Source organism: Typopeltis vanoorti, chromosome 1 (assembly GCF_054136105.1).
Source record: "Typopeltis vanoorti isolate ZY-2024b chromosome 1, IOZ_Tvanoo_1.0, whole genome shotgun sequence".
In the NCBI taxonomy this organism is placed as follows: domain Eukaryota; kingdom Metazoa; phylum Arthropoda; class Arachnida; order Uropygi; family Thelyphonidae; genus Typopeltis; species Typopeltis vanoorti.
Window position 1 is genome coordinate 158809313 of NC_143549.1, and position 13779 is coordinate 158823091.

Genomic DNA, 13779 nt, shown 5'->3' on the forward strand with positions numbered 1-13779 from the left:
AGTTTTGTTAGATGAAAATGCAGATGATATAGTGGAGTTGTTGAATGGTCACTTGATTGGAATATTTCATCCTGAAAAAAAGTATATTTTATTACTAGAGGGTAGAGTAGGGATCAAGCTTTATAAATTGCGTGAGGAGAATGTGTTTTTGAATACTGAGTCTTTTGACTCCATGGAGGTCTGAATAATATAATAATAATACTCTGGATACCAATAAGATAATGTGACTGGGTATGCTTTCACCATCCTTTAAGAGAATGTGTTAAGGAACTGACATCTCCATTGACCTGGTTTTTCAGTGAGAGTCTGGAAACAGGAAAGGTCTCCAAGGAGTAGAAGAAGGGTAAAATAGTGCTATTGCATAAGGGCGGTGGTAGAACACAAGTTGCACTTCTTCTGTAGTTAATGAAAAAAATTATAAAAACAGAGGAAAACTCACATAAAAAAACTTCTTTAATATAGAATTTTCACCAAAAATATTATTATTATTATTATTATTATATCTTCAGGGGGTCCAAAGACTCATCGAGGGAAGGCACCTACACCACAACTCTCTCTCTCTCTCCACCAACTACTTTCATCATCTATACCAACGCCATCTACCACCGACCACTGCCACTAATATTTTCACAGACAATCACAAACATCCATTCCCATGGTGGGATTTGAACCACAGCCTTTTGACTGGAGAGTGGTTACGCTAACCACTCAGTCAGCCAGGCCAGCGTATCCTAAGTATCATTGGCATCATCAGAACAAGATCACAGAATGGCAATTAAACAAATAACAGACAATTCTGAAAAGTGTCGCCTGAGTAGCTAATGTAAGAAACTAAAAATGGTCAATAATTTCCTAACTCATTAAAAAAAAATAATTACTGATGGTGCCCATGATATTTAGGCAAAAATTCTACATTAATAAAGTTTTTTACATGAGTTTTCCTCCATTTTTATAATTCTTTTCATTATGCCAACTCATGTTATTTCATTATTGAAACAAATTCATCATTCATCTGTAGTTGTTAAGAAATACAGTGGTCTCTGATTTGACATCTCGTTCTACTAACCACCCTTATGCAATGACACCATCTTGTCCTTCTTCCACCTTTCCTGTAACCAGTCTTTCATTGAAAAGCCAGGATAATATTATCTGAGGATTAACATGGATTTGTTAAGGGATTCTCTTGTTTTAGTAATCTAATTTGTCTTTTATAATAAATTAATATGAACATTTGATGAGAGAAAGGCATATAGTCATTTTATTGGATTTTACAAAGTCATTTGAAAGGATGCAACATGATAATCTGATATTTAAATTGTGACACATGTTAGTCAGGTTAGTGAACTGGATTGGATATTAAGCTGTTTAATAGAAACCAGAGTGTTGTATATGATGGAGCAGTGTCAAGAAAGCAGATCACAAGTGGAGTTCCACAAGGCTCAGTGCTGAGTACTTGATACTGTTTAACATTTATCTGAATGACGTTATCAGTGGATTGTAATGGAATATCAAGTTTTACGAAACTGTGAAGGGTTATTATTAGTAGAGCCAATGTGGTGGCCCTTCAGGAGGATCTGAATAAGCTGGATAAATGAACAAGGATGTCAGTCATTTTAATGCTATATGTTCTTCAAATTTGAAATCCACTGATGGGAGGCTGCGTACTCTGTTGGTTGGACTATATTAGATCTTGACATGAAAGTCAGTGAAAATTGAAGTTTAAGGAACATATCTCAAAAGTGCTTAAGATAACCCAGAAGACTGTTGTGATATTGAGAAGAGCGTTGACCAGCAAACATAGAAGAGCGACGATTCTGTTGTATAAAGTTATGATCCAAACCCAACTAGATTTTGTGTTCAGCACTGCTTACTAGAATTTGAAGAGGATAAATTAATCTTGGAAAGGTTAATTTATGAGTTAATTTATCAGTTGTGAGGATATGCTGAGGGCACAAGGACTGGGACTGCAGTGTTTGGTGGATAAATGACAAAGAGGTGATATTGAGACATGTAAAACTATTGAGAGATAGTTACAGGATTGATCTTTCATACTGTAGAACAAATGAAAGGTGAGGACAAGTGACTATTTCTGGAGGTTATGAATGAAATGGTGAGCAAGAGGGAGAAAAATTACTTTTGCATGAGGGAAGTTGGACCACAAAATGCATTGCCTGATAGGGTGATGAGAGCATATGTGGTGAACAAGTTTAAGGAGTGGTACGAAAAACTTTGTGTTGTCTAAGATAGGCCTTCTGCAGTGAATCTTGGGATTCAAGATTCTATGCAGGGCCTAAATAATAATAATAATATTTATTTTATCATCATCATCATCATCATTATTATTATTATTAACATCCGACCTTCATGGAGTCAGAGACTCATTGTGGGAAGTACACACTATTACACACAATAGTCATCCAACTGTGCCTTAAAATTATTCACTGAGTCTACACACAACACACTCAGGCAATGCATTCCACTCACCAACCACTCTCCATGCAAAGAACTGGATCCTCATTCCTATGTTCACACTCTCTTTATACAGTTTCCAGTGATGGCCTCTTGTTCTACCCCTCCCGCTCTCATTCTATGAAAAATCTCCTCTATGTCAACCTGATAACAACCCCTGACTAGCTTATATGTCACAATCATATCCCCCCTCCCTTCTCCTATTCAGGATACTCTGAAACTTACATTCTCTCAATCTGTCCTCATACAACACATTCCAAAGATCACTGACCACCTTTGTGAATCTTCTCCTCTGAACCCTTTCTTACATATCATCATCACTATGAAATCCTGGTGACCAAATTTGTGCATAATAATCTATATGCGGTTTGATCGAGGCCTTATACAATGACATCACATCCTCTCTATTTCTGCATGTCAAAGTCCTCTGCTTCATTGCCATTATATAATGTGATGTCTTCATAACTTGTGCAACATGGCCCCTAAATTTCAGATACTTGTCTACCACCACTTCCAGATCTCTCATTTCCTCCACCTTCTTTAAAGTTTCCCCACCAAGTGTATAATTTGCATACCAAATTTCTAAACCTTGCACTTTGCAACATTCAGCTGACAGTTCCACATTCATACAGTCTGTTTAAGTCCTCCTGTAAGGCCATAACATCTGCTTGACTCTGCATTGCTGTCCCCTATTTTGCATTTTCTGCAAACAGCTGCATATCACTAGTTAAACCCATCCCAGTATCATTAATTACCCAAATTACCCAAATGATCCCAAAACCGATCCCCTGTAGTACACCACTAATGACCTTCCTCTTATGGGATACTGCACCCCCATATACAATTTTCTGATACCTATCTGACAACCAGTGACTGATCCAACCGAGAAGTCTGTTATCCAATTCCATCTGTTTCAGTTTATTTAATAGTTTGTTGTGTCAGAGCCTATCCATGGCTTTTCCAAAATTCAAGTACACCACTGTATATTCATCTCCCCTGTCCAAGGTATTTGTCACCTTTTATAGTACATAAGTAAGTTAGTGAAACATGATCTCCATTGAACAGACCCATGCTGATAACCACAAAAAATGCTGCTGTTTTCAACACAATTCTTTATCCTACTTCTCACCAATATCTCTAATACCTTCACAGATCGGAATATAATTCAAAACCACAGCCTTATTACCACCATTATGTAGTGGAACAATTTCACTTTTACTTTCTTTCCATTTCTTTTAATAAGAGTACAACTCTTATTAAACAAACATGCCAATGCTACTGTTATTTCCCTTATGTCTTGTGGTGATTTGCCATGAAACTGCCTTATTGACATCAAGGATATTTATTTATTTATTTATTGAAATACCTCCTGCTTACAGTTACGCCATCCTCTCCTATGTTCTCAACAGTTAAGTTCTTCATGATTCCACCCTGATCAGGATGAAACGCCCATATAAATTGATCACTGAATACTTTAACAATGTCTTCTACAGCAGTTACCATTCTACCATTTTCATCCATTACTATCATCTTATCGTAATCATTCTTCCTTCTACTTGTCACATATCTAAACAACTCTCTAGGTTTTTTCTTCACCTGATTTGCCAATTTCTCCTCATACTTCACTTTTCTTTTTCTTACTAACTGAGTCACTCTCCTGGCTTGTTCTGTATACTCTTCATAAAACTGATTATTACCATCATTCATCTTGTGCTGCCTCCAAAGTACCTTCTTCTTCTTCCAGATTTCATGCTTAAGCCCCTCATTCATCCATTTTGCACCTACCTTATTCAACCTTTTGGCCTTCAGAATACATTCATACATTGATGCTGTATGTATTCTTTGTCAGTTCCCAAGCATTCATTTCCTTACTGCTCAACTCCTCATTCCATGCTATAGCTCCAAGCCATCTCCCAAGCTTGTCATCATCACCAGCCTTATATTTCCATATATATATATATATATATATATATATATATATATCCTTTCTTCATAGAAGTTCACATATGGCTAGCTACAAGCCAGGTGAAGAATCACTCTTACCAACTGAAGAAGAGTGTGAAACCCAACTCACAATTACATCCTCTGATGATATGATCAGATCTAAACTTTCGATCCTCTCATGCCCTCCTTTACATGCTGCCTGAGACAGTTATCTATCAATAACTCAAGAAATTCATTTTCCTTATTCCCAAATACCATTTCTTCATTCCAAACTTTACTGCCATAATTAAAATTGCCCGTAATAATTACTCTTCCTTTGTTTACTAATCCAAGTTGTTTATACATTTATTCATCATCACCCTCTGCATTATTTTATTAAGGATGTCTTTTTTTTTTTTAGGTTAAACAGAATGCACTTGTCATGGCAGATATTTCTGCAGTTGTTCATAGAAAGCAAAAAGAAAATGAAATTTTAAATGAAAAATTAGAGAACATGAAAATGCAGCTCAATAGGTATGCAGCCAATTTCTTTTTTTTTATGTATATTCTACTCACAAATGGTGGTAAATTTGTTTGTTTTAGCTCCACAGTTGTTCTCACTCAAAACAACAGAAATTGTTTAAGGGCATCCTTAAATAATAGAAATTGTCAACAAAGGATTTTCACAAACAACCATGCCTGCTTGCTCACCATAATTCAAGAGCCATTTTTGAAGTGGGTCACTGTCTGATTATCAAACCATTCTGCCTGTCATACACTCTGAATGAATATTACTCTTACGCTTGTAAAATCAGATATTATTAATGACAAATATTCTGATTTATTAAAAGAAATTGAATCATTGTCTTTTATTCATCTTCATCACATCTTTTTCACCTTGATTAGAAAGTATATATTATATTTGGCAATAATTTATATTATTGTTTTTGTGTCTTTTACCTAGCATAAGCAAATAAAGTTTTACAAATGAAATGCCTTCATGAATAGTTACATGTGTAATGAGAGCAGTTAACTTCCCTATAAAGAGCCACTAATTAATAGCACTTTTCACAGAAAGTGTTTATTGTCATTTATTATGGTTTTTAACTTTTTTTTTTATTTTTTGAGGTCTGGTCAGTGTGAAAATAATTTCATAATAATATTAGAGCTAACTGAATTTCAGAAATCCATATGCCAGTGGCATGTATAATAAAAACAGTTAACTTCCCTAAAAATAGCTACTAATTCAGAGCACTTCTCATGGAAAGTGTATTCAGTAATACCCTGCCTTATGATGCTCTACTTTATGACAATCCACTCATACAATGCTCTTCATTTATGACTAATGCCAATTTATATTATTATTATTATTATTATTATTATTATCCAGGCCTCCATGGAGTCAAAAGACTCATCGTGGGAGGTCGTTTTTAGGAAACACTAAGTTTATCATACCACTCCTTGAACTCATTGACCATTCCTGCTCTAACTGTGGAATGCATTACCTGCATTCCACGGTTCAACCACCCTCCATGCAAAGAAACTACTCCTCACCCTCTTGCTCACAGCCTCCTTTTGTAACTTCCAGGGATGGCCCCTTGTCATCACTCCTTCCCACTGTTCGACCAAGCAAAAGAACTCCTCAATGTCTACCCTGTAACTGCCTCTCAGCAGTTTAAAAGTCTCGATCATATCACCTCTCCTTCTTCCATTCACCAAACTCTGCAGTCCACATTCCCTCAATCGGTCCTTGTAACTGACATTGTACAGTCCTGAAACCATCTTTGTTATCCACCTCTGTACCCTTTCCACAGTTAATTTATCCCCTTCAAATCCTGGGGACCAAACCTGAGAACAATAGTCTAAGTGTGGTCTGATCAGGGTCTTATACATGTTGGAGGATTAATGGAATATTATCAACACTGAGAAAGGATTAAAACTAATTTTAATACTCTAATATTTTGTCTCCATCACAGAGACATCTTCAAGGATTACAAAAAACTTTTTGTAACAACACACACACAAATACAATACAATAGTGAGTGAAACTAAAGTTCTTTCTAGGTGGTGCGCCCTCTATGGGCATTTGCAGGTGGCCTAGGATGTAAAGAGGGATCTCTGATAATTAATGTTTCCCAAATTTTGGGAATTTTAATGCAACTGTATTTGTTTAAATTAGATTGATTCCTGAGTGCAGATGAAGATTCAAAGAACAGTCTTTCTTATTTGAATTTACTAGGAGCATGGTGTTTTTTTTTCCAGTAGATCCTGTGGATTGTATCCAAAACATGGTCTGCAAGGTCAGATTGACCATAATCGTGATTGCAGATGTATGACTTGTGTTCTTCTAACCGGACGGTTGCTGATCTGCCTGTCTGTTTGAAGTAAGCCAGTTTACAGGCGCAAGGAACTCTATATATACTCCAGGCACTGAGAGAGGAGGGAGCTGATCTTTGGTGGAACGGATAAGGTAGCAAGTTTACAGTGGGACTTAAAAGCTGTATGGAGGTTGTACTTTTTTAATGATCTGGCCATTTTTTCTAAAGTACCATGGATGTAAGGAATGGTGATGGCATTTCTGAAGTCCTTCTGTGAAGAGATGGTCGGGGAATCGGGAAAGACTTGATTTTTTTTTTAATTCTGTAGTCACTGTAGCCATTGGAAAGGAAGGTGCTGTGTATGTGTTTGAGTTCAGTTGAAAGGGCAGTTTCGCTGGAACAAAGATTGTGGGCTCTATTGGTTAGAGATTTAATAATGCCATATTGCTGAGATGGGTGGTGGTGGGAGAATTTGTGAATGTATCTGTCTGCATGAGTAGGTTTTCTATATACAGAGAAAGAAAGGTTACCATTAGGAAGGCATGTTACTAATGTATCTAGGAAGGGTAAACTATTGTTATTTTCCTTTCCATCATCTACACATCATCTACATATCTTAGCCAGATAGAAGGCTTTAGAGGGGAAGAGTCTATGGCTCGTTTTTTTCAAAATTCTCTATGTAAAAATTGGCAAGAGGGGGTGAGAGGGGGGAACTCATGACAGTTGAATCTATCTGTTTGTAGATTGTGTTCTTCCAAGAAAAATAACCAGAGTTGATGGTAAAGGAAAAGAGCACTAAGATATCAAAAGGAAAACGTTTTTTAAGAGTGTTAAAGTGTCAATTAGGGGAATATTGGTAAACAATGAGATGATGTCAAAGTTGACCAATATTGTCTGTATCATTTAAAGTAAGATTTTCAATTAATTTTTTAAAGTGGGTAGAGTTTTTTACATAAGATGTGGTAAGACCAGTGAGGGGGGGGGGGGGTCAAAGAGTTAGCAAGCTGCTTTGACAATTTGTAGCAAGGTGCATTGGTGGCATCTACTATAGGTCTTAGGGGAGAATTAGGTTTGTGGATTTTAGGTACATCATATACTGTATATATGGGTGGGGGACGAGAACCGAATGGTTTGAGTTTTTTTGTAATGTTGGGAGGCCAGGAGGACACTTTTTTTTTAAATAGGTTTTTCAATTTTTTAACTTGAGTTTCTGTGAGATCGTGTTCAAGTAGTATGTAGGTAGCGCATCTTATACAATGGAATGATAACACTTTTATCTCTGCAGGTCAGCATCCTTCTCAGTATTGCAGCAATCCTCTGGGTTACCTTCACAACCTTTGCAATATGCTTCCTTAATTTCAGTTTTCTATCAATCATCACTCCCAGATCTCTTGTCTCCCCTACTTCCTCCAGTACAGCTCCTCCAATTGAGTATTCATCCTCCCATTGATGGTTCCCAAACTTCAAGACTTTGCATTTTGCTGCATTAAACTGACAACTCCATTCATTTGCCCATCAATCTAGTTTAATCAAATCCTCTTGCAGGGCTACCACATCTGCACTATTACTGATAACAATTCTCAGCTTCACATCATCCGCAAATAACTGAATATCCCCTTGCAATCCATTGACAATGTCATTGATATAAAGGTTGAACAATACAGGTTCCAGTACTGAGCCCTGTGGAACACCACTTGTAACCTTCTGCCTCCTTGATATTATCCCACCATACACAACTCTTTGATACCTATTAGACAGCCAATCCTGAATCCAGTTGACTAACCCGAGATCTAAATCCATGTGCTGCAACTTAAATATCAGCTTATCATGTGGCATCCTGTCAAACGCCTTTGCAAAATCTGAAAAAATGGCAGTATATGCCCTTCCCTCATCAACTGCTCTTGTCACTTTATTATAAAAGGCAATCATATTACTAAAGCAAGAGCACCCCCTCAACAAATCCATGTTGATTCTCAAATAACATTACCCTCATCTGCACAATATAGTCACTCACTAATTTCTCCAAGACCTTAAAATTACTGATGATACACAAAACTGGCCTATAATTCGACACTTCCAATCTGTTACCAACCTTCTGCAGTGGCACTATCTTACCTTCCTTCCATTCCTTGGGTGCCTTTCCCACAGCCAGACATTTATTGAAGAGCCAGGTCAATGGAGCTGTCAGTTCTTTAGCACATTCTTTCAAAACCTGTGGTGAAATACCATTCAGTTTTACTGGTATTAAATTCCCACAGCTTTACTGGTATCCAGAGTACTCAATATTTGGAACACACTCTCCTCTTGCACCTGAAATCCTGAACCTGCCTTATTCCTCTAGTATTAAAACCTTCTCCAGGATGAAATACTCCAGTAAAGTGTTCATTGAACAACTCCACTATGTCCTCTGCATCAGTCACTCTATTCCCATTTTTATCCAACAATGTCATTCTTCCACAATCGTTTCTCCTCCTACTGGCCACATAGCTAAAAATTTCCTTTGGATTTTCTTTGAATCTTAGTGCCAATCTCTTCTCATATTCCAGTTTTGCCTTTCTCACCATACTGGTCACGCTCCTGCCCTGCATCTTATATTCTTCGTGTATCTGCCCTCCACCTCTCTCTCTCTCCTTATATCTCTTCCCCAATCTCTTTTTCGACTGCAGTTCCTGTTTGATATTGTTTGTCATCTACTTTACACCAAATTGTGTCCGCTTCACTCGTGGAATACAGCTTACTATTGCTGCTTACAAATATTCTTTCACAATTTCCCAAGCACTAATGATATCCTGGCATGCCAATTCTTCCCTCCGTGGAACTGCCTCTAGTTGATACCTAAGACTGTTATAATCACCTGCCTTTTAATTCCACATACTTTCCCTTTTCTTTGATACACCTGCATGTCTATTCATCTTCCAAGTCAAAACTACATGGTCACTCTCTCCAACTGGTGGGAGCAATGTCATCTCGCTTATTATCAGTTCTTCTGACACTATGACCAAATTCAAAACTCTTGAACCTCTTGTTCTAAGACATCTGTCCCTCAAGAATTCTAGAAATTCCATCCCCTTATTACTACTGTAGTTCAAATCTCCCATAACAATCATTCTTCTTGCACTTGCCAAGCTCAACTGCCTAAACATCTACTACTCCCCATACTCTGTGCTCCCAGGTTTATAGCAACACCCCACTAAATATCCTATCTCGGCCACCTCTTCCTCACACCATACGCTTTCAAAACTATTAGTGTCATTGCCTTCCAAAGCCTCCATTCTTAGAGGACATAAGTCATCACTTGTCATAAGCAGTATTCCACCTTTCCCTTCCTATCCTGCCAAAAAATGCTGTACCCTGGAACTTCTGTTCCTGTTATTATATCATCCTCAGTCAACCACATCTCAGAGATCCCAATAATCTTTGGCCAGGCTAACGCTATCAGTGCCACCAATTCATCTCCTCTATTTCAGATACTCCTGGCATTAGTACAGAGAATAAAAATGTCACTGCTTCTATACCTATCATTGTCCCCCCTGTAGACCCCCCTGTAGACTCAGTGTTACCTGATGTCGTACCCCCCCCCCCCCCAAGCACTCATTCCCACATGAGGCCACCCCCTGCTACCATCCACCTTGGGAATTCTAGTTTCTCCTGCATTGACACCCTGACTCATTCAGAAATCAGCAATCTCTCCAGATGCCTTCATCCTTTCTCATTCAAATGCAAGCTGTCTCTCACATACAGTTTCCCTCTATCCTCAAATGCCCTCCAATCATGCACATATTCCAATCCTCTCTTCTGACACATCTAGCTATTATACTATTCAGTATTACTGCTCTTCTGCTCAGCTCGTCACTATCATACCTGGGCAACACGCACAATCTTTCCTCTCTGTGTTTTCTTTTACACAACCTGAAGCAAGAATCTCAGTCATTCGTGTCCACCATCACAATCATTTCATCCATCCTTTCACCCCTGCTTAATAGCCACATTTTCTATTATCCCTCCAGGCAAACACACCTCTGTCATCCTATCTTGCACACCTGAGATCATCGAGTCTCCATAAATCACACCTCCAACCATTCTGTTCCTTGATTGCTCACCTACATTCCTCACTCTCTCTTTACTCTAACCCTTTCTCTCTATGTTCCCCTACTTACCTGCTGTCCTGGCATCACTCTATCCCGGTCTCCAGCACTCCTTCACATTTCCTCTCTCTGACTATTTCCATTCTCCCCTCCTCTGTCATTCTCATAACTCTCTCTCTTTCATGCCTCTCTTCTACTCTTTCTATTCTCTCCTCTTCTAGTATTATCATACCTCTCTCCCACTGTTACTATACTCTCCTCTTCTTTCATTCCCAAACCTCTCTCTCTCTCTCCCTCCCTCTCATTCCTTCTCTCCGTCTGCTTCTTTTCTCTCTTCTTTATCATTCCCAAAACTTTCTCTCACTCCTACTCTGATTCGCCTTGCACTCATCTCTTCCATTCTCCTAATCTCATCTTTCATACTTCTCATCTTGTTGGTCAAAAGTTAGTCACTCTTACTTGTCATTCATTTACCCAATCAAAACCATCTCTTTAAACTTCACAGTCATTCAAGCCTTCTCCTGACTCTTATTTTCTCTTTCATATTTCGCTCTTCATTCTCTCCTATCACATCACTCGTCTCCCGACATTCATTTCCTCTCCCTGAAGCAACTAGGTCAGTTACCGAAATATCTAATTCATTGATTTCCTCCCAATGCCAGCATTTTGCACATATACGCACTCTCCCTTCTCTCACCTGCCATATATCCAACTCCCAGTTGGATATATGGCAGGTGAGAGAAGGCATACATGCTGCAAACACTGCATGTTACAAAGTCCTTTATTATGTTACTTATGCTCATAAAACTGTTTTAGTAACATGAAGCTCCAGTGCACAATTTTTGTAAAATGTTTTATGACATTGTTGCTAACTGCCTCTCTGTATGTTTTGGTGTTTTGCTGTGAATTTATTGTTATTAGCAGTGTCAGAAAAATTCAATGTAAGGATTCTATTGGTTCCAATGCAAAGAAGAAATTTCATAAACCTATTGCATTAAATACTAAAATTATGAAATGTAGTGACAATGGTGTATTGCACATTGAGATAGGAGAGGATGCAATATAAGTTAATGTTATTAAAAACAAACATAACATTCTTAGTGAAGTGAAAAGTGTTACACTAGTTAATACTACAGTTATCCATAAATGTGATGATCTTATTGTTGAAATGAAAAAACTTTAAATGGTGTAGAATGATGACCAAACTGGTTAGTGTGTTTCCTTAAGCCAGGCTATTTAGAAAAACTTGTATTCTTGTGTAAATAATTCTATATTCTTTGTCTGTGTAACTGATGTAAATTAATGCTTTATTTACAAAGATTCAAAGTAAGGGTTCTGTTGCTTCCAATGAAAAGACATTGCAGAAATGTTTCATAATAATATGTTTTTTTTCCCCCAGGTCTCATCATTCTGAAAATAATTCCACAGGAATACTAGAGCTAATTCAATTGCAGAAATCCATATGTAATCAGCAAAATAAGATATAACCATATTTTCATTATATGCTGCATCAAGATACACATATTGACCACTGAATTAGAAACTTCACAGAAATTAGTAGTTTCTGTATAGGTATGTGATTGCCAATACTGATCCTCTTCAAGTCCATGCACTTAGTTTCGTGAGATACGGATTGGAAACAGCCTGCATTAAATGCTTTGGACAATTACTGCACACCGGAATTTCTGCTTGTTTATTTGTGCAAGCCTTCTCAGATGATGGCAATCTCATTCCTGACAGACTGTCTTACAACAACAATTACACCTCTTAGATAAGCACTGTGGTTTCTCACCTTTTGAGAAACCAGGCAGCCCTATTGTTTTGAAAATCGTCACTCCAGTCAGACTGCACCCACAATAAGCTCTTTATCAAACACTAAACAATCCTTTGTTTTGACAATTATTGACCAGCAACATTCTTAAATAGTTGCCTAGAACACATGGTGATGCACATGACCAAATATTTTGTATATGTGCTACGAAGTGACATTTACATACATCTGCATAAAGTATGTAATTGACATTTATATACATCTGCAGAAACACTGCACATACCGACCACTGTTCTAATACAGTGGTCGGTATGTGTAGTGTTTTAGTGAGTGTAGGGTGGTGTGGTATAGTGAGCATGGGTAGTGAGTGTTTCTTTACATACAGATGGCATATTATACTTAGAAATTATATTTTGGTTATCATTTTATACTGGCTAAAGAAACAAATAACTCTGCCATAGGTGGAGCATATGCTCACCCCTATGCTGGCCCTAAGCCCAGTTAAAAGAGGAAGGTTGAGTGACGGGCTAATCAGCCATCTTCATATAAAAAAAAAAACCATGATTACAGAAACCACGAGTGAAGCAAGAAATCCCTTGGGGCAGAGTGCTACGACCTGTGGTCTCCCAACAGATGAATATTTGCAGGACTTTAGAGGGGAGCCAATACCTATGATGCAGGTGGGGCAAAGCCTCATGGAACCTCACTTGCGGATGAAGTCAATCACTCACCCTAAAATTGAACTTAAAATTGGAACATGGAACATTCGCACAATGTACCGAATTGGAAAAACTAGGCAGATAATCAATGAGATTAGTAAATACGGTCTTGATATCTTAGGAATTGCTGAAACAAGATGTCAGGTTTTGGTGAGATAAGAACAACCGACAAATATTGCATATTGTATTCAGGAGATGATGAAAGACATGAGAAAGGAGTTGCAGCAATTGTAAATGAGAAAGCAAGGAAAAGTCTGATGGAATGGAACCCAGTAAATAACTGAATAATTAAAGCTAGATTTTTCTCAAGGTTCATGAAATTGACCATCGTACAAGTATATGCACCCACAAATGATGCCAAAGAAATGAAAAAGCACAATTCTATGAACAACTTCAAAAAGTGATTGATAAAGTCCCTAAACATGACTTGTTAATTTTAATGGAAGACATGAATACTAAAGTAGGGAAAAGAAAGAAGGAGGATGAACATGCTA

At 37.7% G+C, this 13779-nt stretch overlaps 1 protein-coding gene across 1 annotated transcript in view; it reads left to right on the forward strand.

Moving 5' to 3' along the window:
• The window catches only part of LOC150110580 (cilia- and flagella-associated protein 43), a 258702-nt gene that overhangs the window by 179417 nt on the left and 65506 nt on the right, over window positions 1–13779 (forward strand). Inside the window, exon 8 of the mRNA XM_090401995.1 lies at window positions 4814–4926. Coding sequence (XP_090258121.1) covers window positions 4814–4926 — 113 coding nt within the window. The remainder of the gene's footprint in view (window positions 1–4813; window positions 4927–13779) is intronic.